Raw genomic sequence first — 27320 nt, forward strand, 5'->3', positions numbered from 1 at the left:
TTACAGAAATCTGGTTCCTGCAGAAGGAAATGCCCTGAATATTAAACAGCCTCCCCATGCAGCTCTCCACGAATCATGCTGCAATCACAAAGTCTTCCTGGTTCATTCTAGATGACTCATCACATAGATTAACATGCATTAGAGTGTGATTTTTAGTTAAAAAAGGAAAAAAAACTTTCTTGAATTCAGAAAGAATAGAGAATACTATTTTGCATTATCCATATCACCATTGAAGCAGGCCTGCCAAGAGCAACCACTTCCTCTTGTTGAGAATCAAGGTGGTTTATATACTTAGTGGAATATGGTTTTATCTTTGATCCATAAGTTAATAGAGACAGTATCAATGATTACAATAGGAGCACAGAAAGCCAGCAAAAATACAGCTCGACTACCATGCCTTTGTTAGTCTTTCAATAATAACTGTTTATTTTAAAGTGCATTTTTCAAATATCTTACTGTATTGTGAAGTCTACTTAAAACAGGAAGAAATGATTATCCCTTAAGTACCAACATTTCTGGGTCTGTTACGTTATACATACTCACATCACTCTGAATTTGATTCACATTCCTGGTATGCTGGAGACTCATGGTATCGGGTAGGTATGTGTAATGATGTATGGGCTGTTTGTAGTTGACGTTGGTGACGACATCCTGGGCCGACTTTGCAGCAGTAATGCTAACCATGTCCCCTGGGGTATGGTAGCTGGTTTTGGTGTTCTCATAGTTCTTCTTGTATTCACGATCTGACTGCATCTTTGCTACATTCATGTAATGGACCAGCTTGGGATCATCCTGGAGGCTTCTGAAACCCACATGCTTCCCCTTTGACTTCTCATAAGCTTCCTTGTATTTATACTGCAAAGGCAAAATTTGGTTAGCAAAGTCCTAGGCATTGATAACATTGGGTGTAGCAAGTATGTTCACACACAAAGGCAACTTAGAACATTGTGACTTTCTGGAAGTTTGTACAAGAAATGCAAACCATACCCACCCACTCCCATGTGCCCCAGAAAGTTCAGAGTGAAAACATTTATTTCCAACACTTCCACCATTACAAATGGGTATCATGATAAATTCAGGACCAGTTTCTTTCTTTGCTATAAATCTTACAAATGCATTTGCATGTAGAACTTTACTTAAAGCCATCTGAATTTTCATGCTTAATATAAACAAGACACATTCCAAATATAAGGCTAGTATCTCTTGGTTTCCTGGGATGTGAATTTTCCCAATCCAATATGTTATTACCACCACAGAATGTTATCATACATCATAGAACATTAGAAATTATTGAGAAAATCTTCCATTTGCTGTTCCCATTGGCCGGGTGATATGTATGCAACAGATGTAGAAGAAACTCTAAAGGACTCTACATGCAATTTCACTCAGTTTTTCTTGGGGCGGGGGATGGAAAACTTTACTGTGTTGTCTTGGGCTGACGGAATAAGGTTAAAACAAAACCCCTCTTCTTTCTGGGTGGCATCAATTTAGATGCTGCATAGGCAGGTAGCTGGGCCCTCCCCACCCATTTCTCAGCAGCTACTTTCCAAGCTCGCTGCTGAGGCAGCTGCAGATGAATTCAAGAACTGCAGTAAGGGCAGGAATGGCTGGGAGCTCCCCTGGCAGTAGAAACTGCAGCCCAAGGTCTCTCACTGCTGGAACTGGCGATGGGGTGTAGATTGAGTTATACTGTAGGTGACAGGTCAAAACCTCAATTTTTATGCAAGAGAACTCAAATCCACTTAAAGTCTGCAGATACTCTGCTCCTGTCATTTATGCACTGATTTATAAACAAGAATTTAGCAGGCAAAAGAATTATCAAGACATTTTCTAGGCATGTTAGAAAAAGCTCTGCTCAAGCTCTAAAAAGAAAAAAAAAAAAAAGATAATGTCATATTTTAGACTTTCACTTTGTCCTTAAACTAGAAATTTATTTCACAGTGGTGTGCAAAACTTTGAGGAATACATTTTCAGTGGCATCCCGACAAGGAAAGCTGTAGAAAGATTTCTTACACCCCTAGCTCCCATGTGGTCTGCACACACGGGTGGTTTCTTTCTTCTCTTTTCTCCACCCGTGATTGTAGCCCCCAGAGTAGCATGTGACAGTGAAGGTTACCAGGCATGCGTGCTTTTTGAAATTTTTGATCTTCAGTGATGGGAAGAAGTGTAAGGGTATACTTTTCCTCTTACAGATGAAATGGTCATCGATTTACATAAACCAAAATTATATTCGAGAAAAATGGGCCTTTTCCCATTTGGTTTATAAAATCTTTAGATTTTATCTAACATCTTTTCAATCTTCTTAATACTATTATAATGCGGGCAGTCATTTGAATTTAATGTGTTAGTGTCAGTTAGGGTGTTCTGAAAATAAATGTGGGCTGTCAGGGAAATGTGTCAGTAAAGGTAATTTGGCCTATGAATCAGGGGAGAAAGCGGCTGTCAGATTTATGACAGCTCTACCAAGTGGGGTCAACTGAAAAGAATCACAGAATGTTAAAAAAGTGACAGGTTTTCAAAACAGTATTTTGTGGAGAATTTCAGTGTCATTAATTCCACATATTGTTTTCAATGTAGTATCATTTAGACAAGCACACATTTGATTACTTTTTAAGCAGGTAATCACCCACATTTCACCTAAAATTTTTACTCACATCACTGGCAATGTTTCTGGATGCTTTGGCCGCAGTGATGGGAATGGCGTCACCCAGCACATTGTTGCCCTTGGCTATTAAATCATGCCAGTCCTGTTTATAACAGACCTGCGATGTACAAGGAAAAAGGATGTCAGCATGCTGCGTATTAATCAGCTAAAGCGATTCCTCAATTGCAGGGATTGTTTTGTTCTTGTCCAGATACTAAGCTAAAGGAATCTCCTAGAACAAATTCTGCTTTAGGAAGTCACATTAGCAAAATGTCACACTTTGTGTAGCATGAAATTATAGGACACTGCACCAATTATTCACCCAAACCTGGTTTGGGCACACAGTGCAGTGGGATATGAAGAAACCGGAGTGGATCTAGAGGAGAGGAATAAAGGTTCTGGAAACCATGGTGTGTGAGGACCAACTAGAGAAAATGAAGTTGTCCACTCTTATGAAAGGAAGGTCAAGGGAAGACCTGGTGGTTGGCTTTAGAAATTGCAGGTTTGTTGTAATAAAAGGATTTCATTATCTCTTATTTTGCTCAGGATAATATCTTCCTCCACTTGCAAAACGAGGAAAACTAAATCAAAGTTTTAGAGGAATAGATGTTGGGCTCCACATAAGGGAAAATGTTACACCCTTGAAAAGGCTGGCTTAAGAGGCAGAGAGCATCATGGGATAGACTTCATACAGGGTGTGTAGGAAACGGACCTAAACAATTACCAAGGCCCCAGCCTACTCTAAAATTCCATCATGTCTGGATTTCACACCCCATCAGAGCCCTACTCACGTCACTTATATTGTAAGCATTGCACTTGGCCTGGAGAAACTGAGGAAGATCAGGACTTATAGTGTATTTATGTTTCACATCTTCTCCTTCAGCTTTGTATAAGATCTGCAACACAAAATCACAAAATTAAAATGCATTACAGATAGCACAAAAAAGGAAAATGCTTTAACTGCGTGCTTAAAGGAGTTATATTCCCTAGCACAGTCCCTCACTATTTCTATTGTTAAAAATCATCAAAGGGGGGCTCAGGTCATGATCCCCGGTCCTGGGATTGAGCCCCGCCCCGAGTCAGGCTCCCTACTCAGTAGGCAGTCTGCTCTCCCTCTCCCTCTGCCACTCCCCCTGCTTGTGCTCACACGTGCTCTCGCCTGCTTGTTCCCTCTCTGGCAAATAATCAAATCCTTAAAAAAAAAATCATCAGAGGTATTTTCCTATTTTTAAAAACCTCAAGCATTTTGTTATTTTTAGAAAAACCTAAAAACTCTGTGTACTAAAATAGAAAAATAGAAAACAGAGATCAGAGATCTTTGACTGCTAGAGATGCATGGAAAGTAAGTTCAAATGTGAAACCCTAACTTAAATAAACAGAATTCACCAAAGCTAGCAAAGCCCAGTCTTTGCTAGTGGAGCGAACAGTTCTGAAAGTCTTGTTCTTTGGTTTTTGATTCCTAGAAAATAGCATTTAGAACGAGTCTTTCACTTCTGCTAAAGACTTTCCAATTATAATTGTAGCAGTAAAACCATATAATAATTTCCTCATAATATGAAGGACCTTATACATAAACCCAGTGTACTTAAAAGGTTTACCATTTCATAGTTACCGTATTTTATCCTTTTACAGATGTCAGAAAGACATCTAGATTCCTAATGTTCAACTTGTATTGTATCCTCCTCTTGGTAACAGAAAAGAAAGAAATTGCTCAATTTCTAAAATCTACAATACAACTGGAATCACAAGTAGATTTCCAATCTCTTGACTGTCATTTATCATGTAAGCCCTCAGGCATATCTATGTGGGATATCACATGTAAACTGCTGTGTATCTATCACAAACAAAGTCTAAAGTGGCTGATATCTATTTGAATCCTCAAATACCAAAAAATTTCTTGTAGGCATCCAAGAGCTATCTTTACTTCCTCACTGCCTTTAGAAACCAGAGCTAAGCATTCACAGAATCTCACCCATTCCATCTTCTACACATCCCTTTTGCCACTGTACTGATTCAGTTGAAGTCCAAATGAGGCTTCTGCTGGGTTTCCGTAACAGTTTTTAATCTATCTTCTTACCTCCAATCTCTCTCCTCAGTCTCAGCACTCTTTGTCAGAGCTATCTTTTAGAACACATACCTGATAATGCAACTTTCTGGATTAAAATCTTCAATACCTCCCATTACCTATCCCACAATGTCCAGAGTATAAGTTAGCACACAAGACCCCCAATGATCAGGTAACAATCGCAAACCCTTCACTGTCCTGCCATTCATTACCTCTTGTCAATCATTTTTTCTCATGCCAAGAATGCACCCTTCCTTATTTGCCAGGGAAGCGTTGGTGGGCAGTTACCCTCTTGCCTTTACCTACTTGGCACATGCCTCTCCTGTAGCGTTCACCTCTTGGTATGGCAATGCTCTGGTTCCATCCAGGCCCTTTGTCTTATACTCTTATATCTCTGTTATATCCTATATCTCACTAATCCTCGTTTACATCATCCTTATACCATCAGCATATTACACAATGCCTGGCACAGGGAAGGAGTCCAAAAACATTCATTCAATGAATTAATAAATGAATGCTTTTGATGTCCCTTTAAGTCTTCTATACACTAAACTTTCCTTTAGATCTGACTTTAGCCAGGTCGTATACATTGTTCATGGACAGGCAGGCAAAAAACATACTAATCTCCAAGACATAAGTTTTTAAAAGCCTCTATAATATTTGTGTATGATGAATTTTGAGAAGCAAAACCATATCCTTGTGTGAATTATTTCCCTGTATTAGTATATTTTATATATGAAAAGTAAATATAAGCAACTTAATATAGAATTGAGTGTGATGAATTTGCTACTTTGGAATTTAAGTCTAAATTTTGTTTGTGTGTGCACACACATGTGTAGTATTAGACTAGAACTTTTTCATCATGACAAGTTTATCCAATAACAGAGTATTTCAAAGGCAGCTAAAAAGGAAGCTGTTTTAAAAAGGGAAATAAATAACAAGATAAAAGAAAAAGAAAATGTTAGTGCCCAAACTGAAAATAATTGTTGTGGTCTGTTTATTCTTTTGTTTTGAAGTAAGCTCCACGCCCAGCATGGAGCCCAAAGCAGGGCTTGAACTCACAACTCGAGATTAAGACCTGAGCTGAGATCAAGAGTTGGACGCTTAACCAACTGAGCCACCCAGGCACCCCCAAACTAAAAATAATTGTAATTATTATTTTAAATTAAATAAAGTAAAAGGAAAATTAATGGCTCAGAAGAATAAAAATTTTGAGCTGCTATTTATTTCTTTAAAGCCTCCCTCCATTCTTTGCCCCCTCTCTTGTTGTACTTACATCACTGACTTGCTTCGTGTTCTGTTTTGCCTGGACCATCACTGGGGAATCCACGATGCTGGTAAATTTGAGGGTGTCTGGATGTTGCCTGTACTTCTTTTCATTCAGTGCATCACCCGCTTTCTTAACTTTTTCTACCTCCAGACTGCCAATAGGTATCCAGCCTATGCCTTTCATCCAGCTGTTGTAGTCTTCCTTATAGGCATTCTACAGCAAAGAGAAACAAGAGGAGTAATGCCCCCAGCAGTGGGTTCTCACACAGGTTCTGACCTGAGGGGTGGGGTTGTCTTGGGGAGTAAGTGTCACTTACATCGCTCTGTATGTGCATCATGTTTTTAGATAACTCCAGGTCCATGGCATCAGGCAGGTAGGTGTAATGATGGAGCGGATGCTTATAGTTGACATTGCTGACAACATCCTGAGCTTTCTTGGCTGCCACAACGTTGAACATATCATGGGGTGTGTTGTATTTGGTTTTTGTCTTCTCATAGTCTTTTTTATACTGCCGGTCTGATTGTAGCTTGGCCACATTCATACAGTGAACCAGTTTAGGATCATCTTGGAGACTCTGGAAGCCGACCATTTTCCCTTTGGCTTTTTCATAATCTTTTTTGTACTGAACCTATTGGAAACAAAAGTGGGCAAATGTTAAAATGTAGTTATGAAGATTTTACTGAACAATGAGGCCATGACTTAAAGCAATTGAGCGTCCCAGAAATCACTTCAATAACCAAACAATTAGATATTCATTTGTATACAGTTTGAAAGGTAGCCTGGGAAAATTAAAATGTTACTTAGAGCCCATTTGATTGTCTGTCGCTGCTTCGGCCACCTGAGAGGTTGGGGTGGGAGCATTGCCATAATTCATGTCTGTGACAAGGTAAAGTTAAGTTCCTTTCCACTTAGATGCTGGTAGAGACAAATGAAAAGATAAACATTTTGCAATCTTTACCAATTATATTGTGCTGTTACAGGAGACCCCAAATAGCTGCCTATGTGAGTGGTAGTAGAATTTTAATGAGTCTTTGGATATTCAAAGGGAGACCCAGAGCCAGGTGTACGTACACATGAATTGGTTCTGAATAATAAAGCGGGAAGAACTGAACTTGCTTGGGGAGATCTGGGAAGAAGCGTGGGAAAATGAGAAGCAGAGATGTGAAAGAAGGCTTGTGTGTGTGTCAGGGTGGGGAGTAGCTGGAGGAGAGCACCCACAGAGAAAGGGAATGGGTAAGGAATTTTGGATGGTAGGGCTTTTACAATATAGATATTTGTAATTCAGTCGTAATTTATTTACATCAGTGCAGTGTCAACTTCAGTTCAAACTATTAATGAAGTTGTGATTGGGACTTGGGGGGAACCAAAAGACAGGGCTGTGTTGCATCTCTGGATCATGCAGACCAGAAACAGAAGGGAGTCCAGGGCAGGAGAGTCCTGGTGAGCCAGAGCAAAACCACTGTGGGCAAACCAGTAGCTGGAAGTGACAGAAAGACAATAAACCTCAGAATATCTGCAACAAGCGGGGGAGGAGGGGGGAGGGTATCCCACTTCCTAGAGGTCAACAGGTGAGGGCTTGAGTCAATTTGATTTGAATCTCAAAGAGGAAAGTAACTAGTTCGAAGCTGGGTTAAAGTAAGATAAGGAAAAGAAACAAAGACAAAATTTCTAACTTTCATGGAACCTAAGGACTGCTATGAACCTTAGGGCTCCAGAGCAATGAAGTAAAAGAAATAAAAGGAAAAGAAATAAAGGAAATAAAGGAAAAAGGGAATTCATATAAATTAAGCAAGTTTCAAGACTAAATCTTACCACCAGGAGGCTATTAGGACTTAAAATAGTGAGTGACTTATTTCCACAAGGGGAATAATGTGAATTTGTGCAGAAATACGGAGGAAACCTTAAACTTCAGGTGCTTCATTAGAACGGGGTCAGTAAAGGTTCTACAAATCCTTACCCCCAGGAAAATTCAGACCTGGTTAGGGAATTTTCCTTTCTAAATAGGTTTCAGCAGGACTCGCTTCCAGCTGGGGACAGAAGATATGGTGACCTCTGGACAACAGGTCCACCTCCACCCACACATTCTAGTTTCACACCAGCGACTACTAGCTGGACTTACGTCACTTGCCGCCTGCCTGGCAGCTTTGGCAGCTCTGATGGGAATCGCGTCCGTTCTCAGGTCATACCCCTTCTTGCTCAAATCTTTCAAGTCTGTTTTGTACATATTCTGAAAGACAAAAGTCATTTGAATGTAACCGAGGCCCGTTTAGAAAAGGCTTCCCATGAAATCAGCAGCTAAGCTCACGGGCATACCTCACTGATATTGTAGGCATTAACTTTAGCCTGGATGAACTGGGGCAAGTCTGCTGGCAGGTTGTATCTGTGAAGAATTTCTTCTCCTTTGGCTTTGTAGGCAACCTGAAAGAAGAAAAGAAATGCATGAACCAACAAATAAAGTAGGGAAAAGGGTTTAAGGACACAGGGAAATAATCTCAGAACAGATCACATGGCACAGCGGTGCTTTTCATGAAGGACGTTCTCTGGGTCATCCCCACATTGCTCATATGCAACACGTGGGGTCCTACCCCAGTGCCAGTTCAACCTTGGCCAAGGTCCCTCGGTATGCTCTAGGAACCTCTGAACTTCGGTAAGGGCACCTCACAGAAGTCCGCCAAGGGAGATGACCTGATGAAAATGTTAACCTGCAGACACTTTCCTGAGCACAGAAAAGGCTAATCCAGTGGGATACGCAAACCATCTATATTACACTTTGTGGGTGACTGATGGGACTTAGGGGTGGTTTTTACTCTATATGATTTGTGTCTTAGCTCTGACTTACAGTGTAACTCCTCTGTAAGGTGTGTTGCCTATATTCATTTTCCCAGTCTTTCCCAGAAATAGGCTTGTAGTGTTTCTTGTCATCAGGAGAAGACCCTGAGCTTCTCCTTGGGAAGCAATGTTAAATGGCTGAAAGGACAGTCAGCCCAGCATAGATAATACTCTAAAGATATGAAGGAGGTGTGCTTTACTAATGAAAAGCTGGGAGAGGTACACAGTTGCTCACGTAATGGAGTCTCTTCAGACTGCATAATAACTCCAGGTAATCAGCACGTTTAGAATACAAACGTATTTGTATGAGTAAACACTTATTAAAGTATAGATAGAATGAACACTTACATCACTTCTCTGGGCCTGGTTGATTTTAGACTGTACTATAATCGGAGCATCTTCAATCGAGGTAAACTTGAGAGTGTCGGGATGTTGGCGGTATTTTTTCTGTTTAGTGAATTATGGCAAGAGAAACAAGAATATTACTTTCACTGAAAGCTAACATATAAAAATCCTTAAAATTTATTTTGGAGGGACAAGGATTTTTCTGGATTTTAAAATATAAAAATACTTGATTCTTGGTTGGCTTGGGGAAAAAGAGGAATACAATACAAAAGCCGGTGTTTTAAAGACTGGCTTAATTTTTGATGGTCTGGGGCAGTACAGACCAATACAACTTGCAGGAACCAGACGATTTCTTGTTTATGAAATAAAAGAGGGTACTTTCCACTAAACAGAACCCAGAAACACCACAAGTTTTCTAAAGGATTAACAGAAAAGCATGCGAGGAAATCTGGAGTGTCTTTTGCGTGACACTGCTGTCACTCAAACTGAAATAAAGAAGCTCTCTGGTTGAGGGAGGAGGAACTGACGAATTAGGGCAACAGCTAGGGCTTCCTATAAGAAAGGGAGGACTTTTGTTCTGCAGCCTCCGTGTGGTTAGTACACAGATAAAATGTTGTTCACCAAAAGCAAGCAAAAGCACAGAACAACAGAAACTTGAGTGTGAAGACAACCCTCACTCAGCACCTCTGTCCCTTCTTTACATAGGTTAACCTCCCTGATGATGAATTCACTTGAGAGCAGTGGGAATGTTCCACTGTTGGAGGAGAAGGGACATACAACCCGGCTACCTGAAGAGTGCAAGGTCATCACTCCTTTTCCTCAGACTGAATAATAACTTACAGACTACTTCAAAGTCATCAAGAAATAGGACATAGGGTATAATACCTTAAGGAAATTTTCTACAATATTCATTATATGCATTATTCCTAATTGCCAGAAAGTGGAAAGAGTCCACATGTCCACCAACTGGACAACCAAAATGCAATACAGCTACAAAGGAATACTACTCGGTAATAATAAGGAATGAATTGCAGACACATGCAGATACATAGATGAGCCTCAAAAACATGGTGCTAAGTGAAGAAAGTCTGATACAAAAGAAATTTCTAGAAAAGTACAACTATGGAGACGGAAAGCAGATCTCCGTTTGCCCGGCATTGAAGATGGGAGCAGGAATTTTTCAAGAAAACTTTAGTGTAATAGCATTTTTAAATTCAATTATGGTGATGACCATACAACTATACGAACTTACTGCAACTTGTCAATGTGTACACCTAAAATAGGCGAATTTTATGGTATGCAAATTATACCTTGATAAAGTTGTTTAAAATATTTTTTATCATGAATGGTTAACATAAATGATTTTGGTGATGTAAAGCTTATCTACCTGGATAATTCTTGCATGTGGTAAGTGCTTTTTTCTCAGCAACAATTACTAGAGAATGAAGCGGGAAAAGAACATGCTTCTGTGGTTTTGGGGCTTTAATACATCACATTCCCAACTCTCTCTGTGGCACACGGGATGGCTTTACCTCATTCAGGATGTCTGAAGCTCTCTTTGCCTTTTCCATCTCTAAGGACCCAAATGGCACCCAGCCACAACCTTTCATCCAGCTGTTGTAGTCAGCTTTGTATTCGACCTAAAACACCATGAAAAAGGTTACAGTTCTTTGCTCAGCATCATCCTTATTCACAAAATCATCAACATTTTACCCAAAATGATGTTAAGATTTCTGACCAGCTTCCTTACTTCATACATTAAGGTTATTATTATTTTTTTTTTAGATTTTACTTATTTATTTGAAAGAGACTGAGTGCAAGCGGGGGCGGGGGGGAGGGGGGGGGAAGGGGGGGGGGGGGAGAAAAAAGAATCCCAAGCAGACTCCTGGCTGAGCACAGAGCCCAATGTGGGGCTCTCTCTTTCAGAACCTGAGATCATGACCTGAGCCAAAACCAAGAGTCAGACATGGAACTGACTGAGCCACCCAGGGGGTGCCCCATATTAAGGTTATTTTAAGTATTTCCTTGGTGAGAGATTTTAACAGCCCTTAGGTTATTACTGTTCTTCTAGCTGTTACATATTCCATCTCATCCTTATTTCCAACTGAAGGGAAGTATGTGGAACTCTAATTCCAATCTGGATAAATGCTACATTTAAAGCTATACTTCCGGGGCGCCTGGGTGGCTCTGTCATTAAGCATCTGCCTTCGGCTCAGTAATGATCCCAGGGTCCTGGGATGGAGCCCCGCACCGGGCTCCCTGCTCAGCGGGAAGCCTGTTTCTTCCTCTCCCACTCCCCCTGCTTGTATTCCCTCTCTTGTTGTCTGTCAAATAAATAGATATAATCTTTAAAAAAAAAAAAAAAGCTATACTTCCAAGAATAAATAAAATTGTTATATTTAAATAATCAAAGTGAGATGTTTGTTTCTTTGGTCAAATTAGGACTGATGGCCACATTAAAGATAGATAATTTTGCTCATTTTCTGATCAGATCAGATTTGACAGTAGTTCCTTGCACTATGTGCTTGCACACACTGGCCTCCATGTGTAATGGTTAGCTTAGGAGGGTTGGCTAACAGTGCACTTTAAAATGGTTGCGCTCATTAATTTGCTTATGGAAGGCCATTATCATTTGGAATTTTTTCCTATTTGGGGGGCATACCTGATGCCGTTAAAATAATGGGCTACTCTCGGTGTGCCTGGGTGACTCAGTTGGTTAAGACTCTTGGGTTAGGCTCAGGTCATGATCTCATGGTTGTGGGATCGAGCCCCGTATCAGGCTTTGTGCTGGGTGTGCAGCCCGCACGGGAGTCCCTCTCTCCCTCTTCCTCTGGCCCACTCCCCCATCCCCACTCTCACTCTCAATAAAATAACAGGCTACTCATTGTCTGGCTATAGGTGGTACCTAAAACTTATATTCCAGATACAAAATTCAAATTACTGTTCTTTAGTGTGGGCCTTTTAATTGGAATGAAAAATCAAGAAACTATTGGGTTCCTGCCTTTGAGAGGCTTACAATCTACTTGGGAGAAAGAAACATAGGAGAATTAAATAAATAAATAATAATGCATAAAATAGGATTGTTAGTGATGGGAATTTAAAATTGTAGAGTTGCTGTAGAAAAGAGGAGGGTGGTTCCTCAAAAAATTAAAAATAGAATTACCATGTGATCTAGCAACTCCACTTCTGAGTGTATACTCAAAAGGATTGAGGGCAGGATCTCAAAGGAATATTGGTCACCTACGTTCATAGAAGCATTATTCACAATAGCCAAAAGATGGAAGCAACCCAAGTGTCCACTGACAGATGAAGGGATAAGCAAAATGTGGTATGCACATACAATGGACTATTATTCAGCCTCGGGAAGGAAGGAAGGAAATTCTGACACATGCTACAACATGAATGAACTTTGAGGACATTTTGTTAAGTGAAACAAGCCAGTAAAAACAAAACAAAACAAAACAAAACACAAAGACTGAATGACTCTACATATATGCGGTCTATAGAGTAGCCCAGTTCATAGTAACAGAAAGTAGAGGGTGGATGTCAGGAGCTGGGGGGAGGGGAAAAACAGGGACTTGTTTAACTGCTATAGAGCTTCAGTGTTATAAGATGAAAAGGCTTTGGAGACTGGCTGCACAACAACGTGATTATAATTAACTGCTACTGAACTGTACACTTAAAAAGGATGAAGATGGCAAGTTTTATGTTATGTGTATGCTAAAAACATAGAATTGTTAGGATGAAATGTTCAATTGTGCAGTTCAAGTTAATATGCCTAGACAAGTTTTCATTTGCAGAAAAAAAACCTCAGTGATTATGAAAATTGATGCTGTAAATATAGAAGACATTTTATTTTCAGACAAGATAGCTATCTAGGTAAAAAGTTATTGATAACAGTGAATGCAATCACTGTGATAATAATGAAGATAACAACTCTGAATGTTTACTGAGAATTCACTAGGGCCTGACACTAAGCTAAGTATTTCGCATGCATTTAAATTCTCCAAACAATTCTTTTACTTTATTTCCAATTTTACAAGGAAGACTCTAGCCTCAGCAAGGTTAATAGCTTTCCAAAAGGGATATAGTGATGAGTTCATGCTAGACCTAGGTCTCTCTAACTCTGAAGGTTACACTCTCATTGAGCCACAAGGGTCATTTTCCCATCACATACTTGCTACATACAGAAGACAATGCCAACACTTCTGAGAACTGTCAAAAACATCACTCCACTTAAAGATTATTTCAGGTTCCGCCTTAGAAAGAGGGAATAGAGACAATCCGATTACTCACATCACTCTGCAGGGCATAAGCCTTCTTGGCGAGATCCACATTGATGCTATCGGGTGGGTAGCTGTAATTGTGTAAGATGTGCTTATAGTCCACATCACTAGCAATTTCCTGAGATTTCTTAGCTTGAGTGACTTGGAGCATATCAAGAGGTGCCGTGTAGACAGTCTTTGAGTTTTCATAGTCTTTACGGTATTCACGCTGTGAATAGGAAATTTCCATTTATTACCGCAAATCCTCAATGGATTTCCAGACAAGCACAGAAATCTCTCATAAACAACAAACTCGAGTTACAGAAGCACATTCTAACATCTGAGTAGTTATTTTTTCCTAAAATTTGTTCATATGTTACACATTATTGAACCCTTTCCCTCCAAAAAAGTTGAACGTGGACATATCTGATCAAATCTCTTTTTAGATCAAAGAGCAACTGTCAGACATCAGGAGTGGGCCAAAGCTCCTGCTTCAGCCACATCTTTTAACACAGGGTTTTTCAAGGACCATTAACAAGCATTATTTTTACAAAAGTCATCTAATCTTTGAATTGTTTTCCAATAAGGAAGTATTTTTGGGGGACGCCTGGGTGGCTCAATCGGTTAAGCAGCTGCCTTTAGCTCGGGTCATGATCCCGGGGTCCAGGGATCGAGTCCCACATCGGGCTCCTTGCTCAGCAGGGAGCCTGCTTCTCCCTCTCCCATCTCTGTCTGCCGCTCTCCCCTGCTTGTGCGTGTGCTCTCTCTCTGACAAGTGGATAAATAAAATCTTTGAAAAAGAAAGGAAGTATTTTTTTAACTGATGAAAATTATATGACAATCATTTCATACTTCTGATTTTATAAAATGACTACTTTGTGAATAAAGCTGTCCACCTGACTACTTGGCTTTTCTAACATCATCTTTAAATGGTTACTGATCTTTTCTCAACCTGACTATTCTACTTTTGACAGTAGAATAAGCTCCACTGAGAATCCCAAAGGTTTTTTCATACCAAGTTTAATTTTGGTAACAATTTAAAAGAAGCTTCAGATTGCAGCAGTAATAAGACCTCAAAGGAGAAAAGTCTGTGAAACTGAGCCATTAAAGTAACCTTGGCACTTATTATAGTGTTCTCATAAACCAAATGTCTTGACTGGGCCTCAGAAGGCACTTATATTGGCTGGTTTTCTGGAATGTTAGACAGGGTGATAATTAGGTCAAGGTCCCAGCTTCATCATGTCCACTCACCAGTTACCTTAACAGAGAGAAAAATTCTGCCCCAGTGCTTGTAGGAAAATTCCAAACCCATTATATCCGCCCCCCCCCATAATCACAGAAGCATTAAAGACTGACCAAAAGTAGCCAGCATACATGTGCTTTGTAAATCTTCTATAGAAATTCCTTTTGCAAATAATCTGATCTTTTAGCTTTCTTAGGGAGTGTGATCTTCCTTCTAAATATTTTGTGGGCAGTCACTTTCACTGAATAAACTTATCACTTAATTGTAAATTCTGGACTCTGGTTTATGAAAATAAAATATGGAAACTTTCTGACAGTGTGCAAGAACATTGAAAAAAATAGTTTGTCTTTATTAGAAATAAACTGGGGACGCCTGGGTGGCTCAGTAGGTTAAGCGTCTGCCTTCAGCTCAGGTTATGATCCCAGGGTCCTAGGATTGAGCCCCACGTCGTCGAGCTCCCTGCTGAGCAGGGAGCCTGCTTCTCCCTCTCCCTCTGTAGCTCTCCCTCCTTGTGCTCTCTTGCTCACACTCTTGCTCTAATAAGTAAATAAAATCTTAAAAAAAAAAAAAAAAAGGAAACTGATAGGGGTGCCTAGGTGGTGCAGTCAGTTGAGTGTCCAACTCTTGGTTTCGGCTTAGGTCATGACCTCAGGGTTGCGGGATCGAGCCCCACGTTGGGCTCCACGCTCAGTGTGGAGTCTGCTTGAGAGTCTCTCTCCCTCTCCCTCTGCCCCTCCCACTCATGCTCTCTCTCCTCTAAAATAAATTACCTTTAAAAAATAAACTGACAAAACAATGTTGCAACAACATTGATGGGTGGAAGTGTTTTTGTCTAAATTGTTTTACTCTTTTGTTCATGTTCATGCCAGTTCACACATATCTACTTATATAAAATGTTGTCAAAGGTCCAAATGGCTTTAAAAGATTCTCTTTAAAAGCTATGCATGTTCCGTATCTGCAGCTTAGCATTTAGCCTGGATAGTATGTGAAAATGATTCATCATCGACTAGCTCTTTTGGTTGCTGGTATCAAACAATTAACAAGTATTTACTGAACACTACTATGTGCTTAGTGTTTTAATGGGTACTGTGATGGGATAAAGAACAAAAGATAAAGATACATGTGCTGTCAAGAGACAGCTATAACCTTTTGAATTGAGAAGGGATAAGGAACTAGTGAACAACATAATATGATGTATGTGAGCACTGTATCCTGACATAATTCAGTGTGAAGTTATTAGAGAAAATTACTGAATACAGGATGTTTTAAACTGCCATATGAGTATATAGAGCATGCAAAAATGAATTAAAGATATATATAGATCATTATATGAACACATGGTTGAAATGAAGGTAAATGATACAAACATTCTTCTATTTAATATGAAAAAAATATTTGCAGGCTATGTTGAATATTCTTACCACTCTTAAGGAATTCTCTAAACATTTTTAAAACACAGTATATGCTGCAATTTGCAATAGATGTTTTCTCCTCTATAGTAAGAATTTTTTTTTTTTAGAGATTTTATTGATTTGACAGAGAGAGACACAGCGAGAAAGGGAACACAAGCAGGGGGAGTGGGAGAGGGAGAAGCAGGCCTCCCACCGAGCAGGGCGCCCGATGCGGGGCTCGATCCCAGGACCCTGGGCCGAAGGCAGATGCTTAACGGCTGAGCCAGCCAGGCGCCCCTATAGTAAGAATTTTAACCAAAAGATGAGAGCTGGCCCATAGACAAGCCTTAGGGAATCTATAAATTCTCTGAAATTCAGACAAAAGGCATGAAGAAAAAGTTCATTTTTCTAGATGAATGATCCAAGTCTTTCATCAGACTCTCAGAGGGGCCTATAATCAATGGAGTGTTTTCCTTGAACCTATGCTGATACTATTGCTAAAGTCAATAAAGAACAATGATAGTAAACAATAAGATTTTTATCTATGACTCTTTTCTTCCAATATAAAGATAATTTTAAAACCATATTTTAAAGGTTATTTTTCAATCAGAAGAAAATATGAAAATATCTAGTGATGTTTTCCAAAAAGCCTTGAGAATTAAAATCAATATTCTATTAAATATTAAAACATTTTTCAAAGTGAAATGGACGTCAAGTATAAATCGGTAATTTCTCTCCTCAAACACTGAAAGGTACAAGAATCTGGGAAATCATTCTACTTCTAAAGTTTATCCCCAGCAATTAGTTGGGAACAGGACAGAGCCCATGGGTATGGAATCCTTTTACTTGCTATATCCTTGGGCATGTTAACAGGGATGCCATCTTGAAAACAAGACAGATTTACAAAGACACTCACATCACTCTGGTTTTTGGCCGTCTTCAAAGAGTGCAGCATCTTGGGATCATCATTAATGCTCAGGGCTCCAATCATTTTCCCTTTACTTTTCTCATAGTCTTTCTTGTACATCACCTGTGAAGATGTCACACGGGTCAGATGGCACCCCCCGAGAACCGTCACTGCGGGCCCCCTGCCCGGGTGCCCAGGCCACACTCACATCGCTGGCGATCCTGCTGTTGGCCTTGGCTGCCAGCAGGGGAATGGCGTCCACTTTAATGTCAAACTTCTTCGCTTTGCTCTTCTCCCAGTCGTGCTTATAGATATTCTGGACAGAAAATTTCATCAGAAGAATTGTAAGAACAACATCTAACATAGCTTCATCCAGTAAAAATAAGAAACAGACTGAAAATTTGTATATGTAGACTTACTTCACCTACAAATACTGTGTTTACCAAATGATAGTATAATTATTCATTAATCTGTCATCCAGCTTCCCGCCTACCAAAATATAATACTAAACACTTCTTTTAATACCCCGTGAGCTTTCTAAAGATTCTGCTATGCTGATGTATAAAGGACAGTGTAAAAAGACAACCACTTGGAGGAGGTGAAATGTGACATTTATAGGAGAGATCTTACAAAACTCTAGAGATTATCTGAGGGTTTCTGATGGTAACAGAGACTGTGGAAAATGGAATAGAATGGCTAAGTAAGAGCCTTCCCACCATTTAGGCCTTAAAACCTCCACTTATACTCTGAAAACAACTGCCATAGTTGTTTAGTTGCATAGCTCCTAATCTAGTCTTTTTAAACACCCATAACATTTCCTCTTCACATGTGCACATCATAATAGATTTCTGTGGCTTTGATACTTACATCACTCAAGTTATAGGCATTGACTCTGTGTTGGATAAACTGTGGAGCATCTGCTGGTACACTGCACTTGAACTTCTCACTTTCATGTTTTGCTTTGTAATGCAGCTGGAAAACAATAGAAGATATCCAAATGGTTTGGGGTCAGAATTTTCTCGAGTGTATATCAATGGCTAAGTTATTTCTACCCTTTTTGGAAACATGCCTCAAAGAGGCAGTCTATCCAGTCAAAGTCCATTACAGGGCTTTGACCGTCACTCCCTCTTTCAGGATCACAGCGTAATCCAATTTGGGCTGTCATTTTGTAAATGCTATCTATCACACTGTATGTGTGGGGAAACTTGTTGTTGGATCTAAACTTTTAGGCTGTCCCTTCAGGACAGGAACAAAGTTTTATATTAAATTCTATGATCAGAGAAATCACAAAAATAGCTATAATTCTAAATAATTAAAATGCTAGCACAGTTAAAAAGATACATTCTTATGAATAAAAATGTAAAATATAGCACTTTATTTAAATTTTTTAAAAGTTGACATAGGTGGAAGGGAGGGAGTAGAAAGAGAGAATGAGGCTGTTGAATTCTGGAGCTAAAGGCAAATGCACAAGATTGAGTCTTGTGTAATAAGCACCTCCAAAACAGAGCCCGTGGCCTTTCCAGGCCAACGAGAAGAGCATGTGGTGACCAGACACTGCATACAGCACCCTGTTCCTCTGCCGCTTGCCAAGTTCAGCTGGGTCAGTGATATTAGGGTTTAGCTGTTCTTTCTTGTGGCATAAACTATTAGCATGCTAGGAAAAGTTGCATAATGAATTGATAGGACTCCTGAATTACACTGATGCCATTTCCTTCTTTACCAATTGCAAATGAGCTCACTGTGATACTCAAACATGTTTTAGAGTAGGATAGAATGTATTTTCCTTCCCAAGAGGGCTGTGCTACTCTTAGCTACGTTAGCACCTTGCTACTCAAAGTGTGGTCCACCAACAGCACATCGGGGTCACCGAGGAACTTGTCAGAGGGTCAGCATATCCCTCCAGACCTACTGAACCAGAATCTGTATTTTAACAGGGTCACTGGGTGACCTGCATGAACGTGAATGTTCGAGAAGCACGGCTGTTCTTCCCCTGATCTTCACATGGCTGGCCATTCTGCTTTAAAACTTCCTTGAAGTGTCCACCCACTCACTGTCTCTCACATCATTCTGTTTGAATTCTCTATCACCACCCTGTATTAGTTTTCTTCTTACTGCCTGATGTCCTTCTTGTTTCTGCACTCTTTGTCTTTTTGTAAAGTCTTCGTGAGCAAACTAAAGAATGGGAAATGCTTCCCTTGTTACCTACGCAAACAGATCCTTTTGTTGTCTTTAAGGTGCCATGAAGTTTTAGTATGCATTATTTTGGATATGTGACAGACCCTAATGGGCAAATTCCCCACTAAAAATTGGCATCTTATTGAAGAAATATTAATTATCTTTATTATTGTCTAACACCATTTTCCCTGAGGCTGCAATTCGATCTAGCAGCTTCCTTTGCGTTTTATTAAACAAATCCTGAAAAATGACATTGTCGGGTAGATAGATGAGTCCTTGAAGATTAAGCGTGAAAATGCTTCTATTTCAAATAAACACAGCACTCTAGGTCATCCACACTTGCACAAATCAAGGCACTTACTTCGCTAAGCTGTTTCGTGTTGAGCTGGGCTTGCAACAGCACAGGAGTGTCAGTGACGGCTGTGAACTTGGTCTTATCCGGATGAACTTTGTATGTATGCTAGAAAAGATATTCTTTCATGAAATTTCATAATGTATCTTTATATTCTTGTTCATACACACACTAACCTACAAAAAGTTTCCAGTTAAAAATAGAGCTTCTTTCCTGAACACTTGGTTGACATGTTCTCCCCTCCTCTCTCTCTCTCAATTTCCATCACCTGACGGCTGCCTCCAAGCTGGTCTCCCTGCTGCAATTCAGCACCCAGATTAATCTTCTTCCTGCTGAAGCCTGACAAAGGCTCTCCCCTGGACTTGTATTCAACCTAAACTGTGCCTTGGCTGATGAGCCCTACCCTACAGCATCTCCCTCCTCCCTTCATCTCCTACCATTTCACCTCTTAAATACTGTCCCCCTCTCCGGTACCCTTCAACTCCCTCATCCTTTCAATTCCTTAAGTGCCAAGTTTGTTCTCTCCTTAGGCTGTTCTTCCAGTTGCTCTCACCTTGATCTTGGCATGGCTGCACATTCCTGCCCTCAGCCCTCCTTGAGCACCCAGTCTATGGTGCCCATCCAGTCTCTCTCTCTCTCTCCCCCACATCAATCTAATTCTATAGCATCATTCTACATGTATTGTCTTTTTTTTTTTTTTAAGATTTTATTTATTTATTTGACAGAGACACAGCAAGAGCAGGAACACAAGCAGGGGGAGTGGGAAAGGGAGAAGCAGGCTTCCTGCCGAGCAGGGAGCCCGATGCAGGGCTCGATCCCAGGACCCTGGGATCATGACCTGAGCCGAAGGCAGATGCTTAATGACTGAGCCACCCAGGCGCCCCTCTACATGTATTGTCTTATTGTCTCTCTCTTCTTTGTTTTTTTTTTAAGGATTTTATTTATTTGACAGAGAGAGACACAGTGAGAAAGGTAACACAAGCAGGGGAAGTGGGAGAGGGAGAAGCAGGCTTCCTGCGGAGCAGGGAGCCCGATGCAGGGCTCGATCCCAGGACCCTGGGATCATGACCTGAGCCGAAGGCAGACCCTTAACGACTGAGCCACCCAGGCGTCCCCCTTCTTTCTGTGTTTATTGTCTCTCCGTCTCAAATGCATGCTCCCCAAGAGGCAGCCCACCTTGTTCCCTCTTCTTTCCCAGCATCAAAGACAGTGTCTGACACAAGCTAGCTCCTCATATAAATTCGTTAAATAAATGAACACCTATGTCTCAGAAATTTCCCTATCTTGCCTACCCCCATCCCAAGCCATGTGTATATAAACTACCGGACGTAAAGATTTATAAAACCACAAACTATTTTGTAACAAATAGGTTTCTTCACAGTAATTTTTGTGCTCCCCAATTCCACCCAAAATTTAAAATTTAACATCAACTAACCACTCGATGTCAGCATTTAAATGCCTGCTAAAACTACCACTAGATGGCCCAAGAATCCCAAACCCCATTTCAAGAACTCAGGGCCCCTGACTCACATCTTTACATTGGTCTAGCTTCTTGATTGCTTCATATTCTTGTGTTATTGTCTGAGGGAAATAGCATTTCCCTTTATCTTCTTCATACTCTGCTTTGTAATTTTTCTATAATGAGAAAGAACAAAAAGAGATCAGGATTGTTATTGCCCCCAAATAACGTCACTGAGAGGAACAATGGTCTTCAACTTACATCACTGTTTTGAGCTGAAACTTTCATGCAGTGAATTTGATAGGGGTCCTCAAAGCTGCCTACATAATGTCCCAAAACATTCTGTACATATGAATCTTTGTATTTAGCCTGAAAAAGAAAGCATACGGACAGATATGTCAATTGTAGATGTTATTTGTCAAACAGTAGAAAAGCCCTCAAACCCCAGGGCACCCTTGGCCTTTCGAACCTCACTGAAGTTCTTCATCAGGGTGTCAAGTTGATATTTAGGGGTCTCACAGTAGTTCATGCTCTTTGCTTTTGTCTTCTCATAGTTTTCCTTGTATAATCTCTGTTGAAGGAAAAAAAAAATCAGAGAAGAAAATTATATTTCATGGTATAAAAGCCATTCCCATGATTGCTATACTTAACCAAAAAGGCAAATTTTGTATTTTTTCAGCATTTACTTTCCACAAGGCAGAAAAGGCAGAATGAATATGGTAGAGGTTCATGTCTTGGAGAATCTAGTCAGCTAATAACCATATATGGGCTTGTGTTATTTATCCTAACATTTCTCAGCTAGAATATACCACAGTATACCAATGCTGGTGTCTAAGCAAATTTCTGTTTTAAAATAATTCTGTCCACCTGAATGTGTTTGAAGGAAAATGAATTTTTTAAAAAGTGCAAAATTAGGTAAAAGGTATAAGGTGGACCTCAGATACTCAGGCATAGTCTTAGAAAAGTATTCAGCTCAGCCCTTGATGAAAACACATTTTACAACACCTTTGGAAGCTGGCTTTTTTCACTGAGATCTAATATTTTTCTTTATAGTAATAATACACGAAAAGATGGTTTTTCCATTTTGTTATAGGTATCATGTATTTCTACACATTCTTCTTAATTCTCCCATATAGAAATCCAAATATATACTGTAAGGACAAGCATACTTATAAATAATACAAAATAGGGAGTATTTCTTTTCTGCCATGATTTAGAGAAGCAATTTTTATAAAGAGTTTTATTTTATTTTTAATGTTTTAGTCTTTAAAACTGAGATCAGTATTTTATAAACTTAAAATACTTTGTTCTTGAGGTTATGCTTCATTTAGTTTTCCTACTTTATTGATCTTTGGCCTGATTTTTTTTTTTTTAAGATTTTATTTATTTGACAGAGAGAGACACAGCGAGAGAGGGAACACAAGCAGGGGGAGTGGGAGAGGGAGAAGCAGGCTTCCTGCCAAGCAGGGAGCCCAATGCGGGGCTCGATCCCAGGACCCTGGGATCATGACCTGAACTGAAGGCAGACGCTTGATGACTGAGCCATCCAGGCACCCCTAATTTTCTCACTTCTTGTCTTTTATTTTTCTGTACATATTTTTGCAAAGTACCTGAAGTCAGATCATGACATGGAATGAATATGTGTTTATACATACTGAAATATTAAGCCCATTTCTGGGAAAAACAATAAAGAAAACGCTATTGCCAGTGTATTTTCTCCCTAATAAAATGGATTGCATTAAAAAGATTAAGGAAACATTTACAATATTCATTGGTGTCTCAAAGTACAGAGACGTCGTAAGAATGAGGAACTTAATCATCTTTTCCCCGTGGGCTTTCGTGTTTGACTTGTCATCCTGAGTCACAGATTTCATTTAGGCTATGTCCCATCCGAAGTTACAGTAAACAATAAGTGCAGCCACATCTGAAAATAAGGGTGATTTACAAAGACACTCACATCACTCTGGTTTTTGGCCGTCTTCAAAGAGTGCAGCATCTTGGGATCATCATTAATGCTCAGGGCTCCAATCATTTTCCCTTTACTTTTCTCATAATCTTTCTTGTACATCACCTGTGAAGATGTCACACGGGTCAGATGGCACCCCCCGAGAACCATCACTGCGGGCCCCCTGCCCGGGTGCCCAGGCCACACTCACATCGCTGGCGATCCTGCTGTTGGCCTTGGCTGCCAGCAGGGGAATGGCGTCCACTTTAATGTCAAACTTCTTCGCTTTGCTCTTCTCCCAGTCGTGTTTATAGATACTCTGGACAGAAACGTTTTAACAAAGGAATTGGCAAAAATGATATGCACGTTTACCACACTTTAAAGACTAATGAGTATCTCAATACTCTGGCTTACTACGAAATAAATGGGCCATTTTCATTGTCCAGAAAATCATGCATATTTTAGTTATTTCGCTTCAAGCTGGAGCTTCTGATTTTCCAAGATCAAGGTTCTCTACTCCCCATTAGAATCTTTCATCAAATTTACCTAATTTTAGTGACCATACTAATATCTGATTCCTAACACTGAGTACTTCACAGAGTGGCACAAATATTCTAGAGTTAATTTACTTTTTGTGATCTAAAGATATCACTTTAATTTGATCTCAAAGTCCTCTGAAAAGATTATTTCCTGAATCATTACAATACTCACTGATGCTGGATAATCTAAGTACTTATTTATAGAATTGTTGAAGAAATTGAGATCTCCCCTCCAAGGAGAATTTGACTTTTCTACAAAATTAAGTTTTGAAAATGAAAGGTAGCAATGGAACCTTGGCCTTAATTCCTTTTGAATACTCTATATATCTTAGTGTAAGCTCTCTTACATGTAGAAATAAGCACCATTTGTGTGAAATAAGGGACATTATACATCTGAGGAATAAATAAAATGAAATTGTATCTAAAAAACCCAGGTCCTGGGGGAAAATTAATTTTAGTATAGCACAAATGAATATATGGCTAAAATAGCTAACATGATTTATAGTTAAATCTAGATGACTGGTGGCATTTTGAGGGTTGGTTAGAACACACTGTCTGATTGTATGAAGCTACTTATAACATTGCTACCTACATTTATAAGGTAAATTCAAAGATATGTGGGCAGAGGCATAGGGACGTGATACACAGGTTAAATGTTCTTCCCATCTTGAACATAGAAGTGTTTATTCAATGACACAATCCAGAAATAAAAGCACAGGTCACCAGGATAGCCCATGGCATAGTATATGGGAACTTACATCACTCAGGTTATAGGCATTGACTTTGTGTTGGAGGAGGGCAGGAGTATCTGGAGGTAAGTGGCACTTGAACTTCTCACTTTCATGCTTTGCTTTGTAGTTCAGCTGAGACAGAGAGTGAGAGAGACAGAAATAGAGGGAGACAGACAGTAAAGGTGACAATTAGTTCTGAAGAATTGTCCCAAAATACAAAAATCTCATGTGGTACATTTCATAAAATAAAATGTAAAATACATTTTGTTTAAATAACAACTGACAATGTTGTTAAGATCGAGACACAGGTCCAGAGCTAGGGTGGGCCACCCTGTGTTACTGACAACCTGTGTGATATCACATCTGTCACTGGCGTAGGACTGTCCTGGAAGGAGGTGGCTCTCTCACATATGCTCCTCCCTCTTGCATGCATTATCATGATCAGCCCTCAGAATCAGGGGACTCTGAGACTCACAGCCCTTTCTCTCTTTCCGTTGCCAATGCTCTCTTTCTGGAGAACATGTTCTAACAAACCTGGTTACATCCCCTCACACACATTATGGTTTGTTAAGACTCTTATGTGAAGACTTCATTTCTGGCCATAAATCGACTGAGGTTATTTTTATTGTTTTGTTTGGTTCAACACAAGCTTGGAAGTTCATACTTAAAACTCACAGGATAAAACTGGTCTCAAAAACTCCATTTTTCAAAAACTTATTTGAGACAGAGATATCTCGTGTGTTGAATATCTCCTCTGGGCCAGGGTATTTACTACGCTAGTATCTCCTTTCATTTACTCTTCAAAGCAACCACAAATTACGGAAGGGAAAGAGGAGGCATAGAGAGGTTCAACAATTTGCCTATGCTGCCAGGTTGTAAAGACAGCTGGAATTTCACCCAGTCTTGTCTGACTCAAGAACTCATGTTCTTTCCAGGGCGGTAAGCTACATCATTCCCCTTCTAGAACCATTTTTGCTATCATCGTTATCCATCTGAGAAGATGCAAGGCAACTAAATAAGGAGATATTTTAGGTGATTACAAATATAGACAAGTTAAATGTGCTAAAACTTACTTAGCCTTTTTTGGTAAATGTGACAAGTCACTGGATTTTATATATGGACTTACGATAGGTTAACCCTCCTAACTGGATTTCCTGCATATTTAAAGGAACTTACATCACTCAGTTGTTTGGAATTGACTTGGGCTTGCACCTGAACAGGAGAGTCGGTGACTTGAGTGAATTTTGTCTTATCTGGAGGGACTTTGTAGGTATGCTGTGGAGGAAAAAAGGAATTGTTTTAGCGGTCAAATCCAAGTTGGCCTATAGGCCAAGCAAGCAGAACCCATTCCCCAAAAGAAAAGAAACTTATAGTTAATCAAACACGGGGCTCTTTTCTAATTAGACTGCCGTGTTTTTGAGAGGTGCTTTCACATCTGTACAAGAGACTTTCTCATTCTTCAGATTTCCGATAACCCTTCTTTGGGGAAATGAACTAGAACTACCTCTTGAAATGTATGAATGACAATAGGAGAAATCAGGTCATCTACTACAAAATAAATTTTGTTTCTTGCCATTTCCTTGCTTGCATTTATTTGAAAAGTGTTACCATTGTAAGTATCTCTTGACCCCTAGAGGCTACGGAGGGCAGGACAGGCAAAGTTCATACCGTAGACTTACATCTTTACACTGATCCAGTTTCCTGATTGTTTCATACTCTTGAGTTATAGTCTGGGGGAAGAAGCCTTTGCCTCGGTCTTCTTCATATTCTGCTTTATAGTTTTTCTATGAAGAAAAGAAATCAGATATAAGGATGCAACCATTTATTCATGCCCTAAAGACGTGTTAGTTGGAAAGCTAGACAATTGTCTTAGAACTTACGTCACTGTTTTGAGCTGCGACTTTCATGCAGTGCGTATGATATGGATCCTCAAAGCTGCCTACATAATGTCCCAAAATATTCTTTAAGTAGGAATCTTTGTATTTAGCCTGAAAGACAAGACATATTTCACGTATTTATTGGGGGAAATAACGGACCTTTTCTTAACAGAAGAAGTAAACACAGGACTACTTACATCACTAGTGAAGTTGTGCATAACTGTATCAAGTTGAAATTTGGGGGTTTCGCAGTAATTTATGCTCTTTGCCTTTGTCTTTTCATAGTTTTCCTTGTATAGTTTCTGTCAAAGAAAAAAAAAAAAAAGATCAGTTAAAGTAGATTCCTGTCACTCCCACACTGATTATAACACTTGTATGGCCCAACACTCAACAAACGAAGAAGAAAAAAAGATATCGCCTGTCAACTGTCTTAAAAACTTAGGTTTTTAACAGTCACCAAAAAATCTAGAAACCAGTCTGCTGCCTTGGACCAAGCCCTTAGTTGTGGGGAGTTGTGTGTATTTCAGCACTGCTCCATCTTCCCTCCCCCAGCTCACAGACTCATCCCTCACTGACGGTGCCACAACAGACAGGAATATTCTGAACAAGAGTGAATTTTTTTTTTTTAAATAAACCTTCACGAAAAAGTTTAGTATACATTGAGAAATACACGCACTCTCCCTTCCTCCTTCCACCACGGGAAAACCCCTTAGGCAAACAGACAGTATCTTAAAATTACGGTATATACAAGAGCTCAGATGATAAGGCTACTCACTCTTATTCTCTGCTAGGATTTAAATTTAGCTCTAATGATAACAATAAACAACTACTGGATTTTAAAGGCGCAACTGAGAAAGCAGGTCTGGTCACTTTCTCATGTTGGGTTTTGAGATTGTAAACGGTGCTATTTGGTTTTTAAATTTTTATATTGTTCTCTATCAGCAAAAGACATTTGAACCTGGGCTTTTAGATGTTTGGTAAAGATGACCTTCATCTAGGAAACAGGAGACCTCCTTTGTACTGATTTCCCAACAGAGCTATTTGGACAGATGCATGGACTCTCTCACCTGCCACTCCAACTCCACTCACCCCCTTCCTGAACCACATGTACACATTTCTACGGTGCTGACTTAATTTGAGGGACAAAGAAAAGATAACTAACCCACAGAGAGAACCATGTATAATCCTCATTTATTGGGAAAGCTTAATACAGTGTAATTATAAGGGAAAAACTCAACTGATCACATGTTCAGTCTCTTTATTTATATAGTCAAAGTGGTCTC

At 39.7% G+C, this 27320-nt stretch overlaps 1 protein-coding gene across 1 annotated transcript in view; it reads right to left on the bottom strand.

The window, feature by feature from the left end:
• Nucleotides 1-27320, bottom strand: part of NEB (nebulin) — a 200218-nt gene that overhangs the window by 145781 nt on the left and 27117 nt on the right. The window contains exons 12-35 of the mRNA XM_021702909.2: nucleotides 26235-26339; nucleotides 26041-26148; nucleotides 25840-25944; nucleotides 25337-25435; nucleotides 24188-24292; nucleotides 23102-23209; nucleotides 22903-23016; nucleotides 21415-21516; nucleotides 21207-21314; nucleotides 21017-21121; nucleotides 19496-19594; nucleotides 17827-17931; nucleotides 17168-17275; nucleotides 16969-17082; nucleotides 13450-13647; nucleotides 10686-10793; nucleotides 9157-9255; nucleotides 8293-8397; nucleotides 8099-8206; nucleotides 6296-6607; nucleotides 5986-6192; nucleotides 3436-3540; nucleotides 2655-2762; nucleotides 544-855 (exon numbers count right to left, since the gene is read on the bottom strand). Coding sequence (XP_021558584.1) covers nucleotides 544-855; nucleotides 2655-2762; nucleotides 3436-3540; nucleotides 5986-6192; nucleotides 6296-6607; nucleotides 8099-8206; nucleotides 8293-8397; nucleotides 9157-9255; nucleotides 10686-10793; nucleotides 13450-13647; nucleotides 16969-17082; nucleotides 17168-17275; nucleotides 17827-17931; nucleotides 19496-19594; nucleotides 21017-21121; nucleotides 21207-21314; nucleotides 21415-21516; nucleotides 22903-23016; nucleotides 23102-23209; nucleotides 24188-24292; nucleotides 25337-25435; nucleotides 25840-25944; nucleotides 26041-26148; nucleotides 26235-26339 — 3147 coding nt within the window. The remainder of the gene's footprint in view (nucleotides 1-543; nucleotides 856-2654; nucleotides 2763-3435; nucleotides 3541-5985; nucleotides 6193-6295; nucleotides 6608-8098; nucleotides 8207-8292; nucleotides 8398-9156; nucleotides 9256-10685; nucleotides 10794-13449; nucleotides 13648-16968; nucleotides 17083-17167; nucleotides 17276-17826; nucleotides 17932-19495; nucleotides 19595-21016; nucleotides 21122-21206; nucleotides 21315-21414; nucleotides 21517-22902; nucleotides 23017-23101; nucleotides 23210-24187; nucleotides 24293-25336; nucleotides 25436-25839; nucleotides 25945-26040; nucleotides 26149-26234; nucleotides 26340-27320) is intronic.

Source organism: Neomonachus schauinslandi, chromosome 3 (genome assembly GCF_002201575.2).
Source record: "Neomonachus schauinslandi chromosome 3, ASM220157v2, whole genome shotgun sequence".
Classification (NCBI taxonomy): Eukaryota; Metazoa; Chordata; class Mammalia; order Carnivora; family Phocidae; genus Neomonachus; species Neomonachus schauinslandi.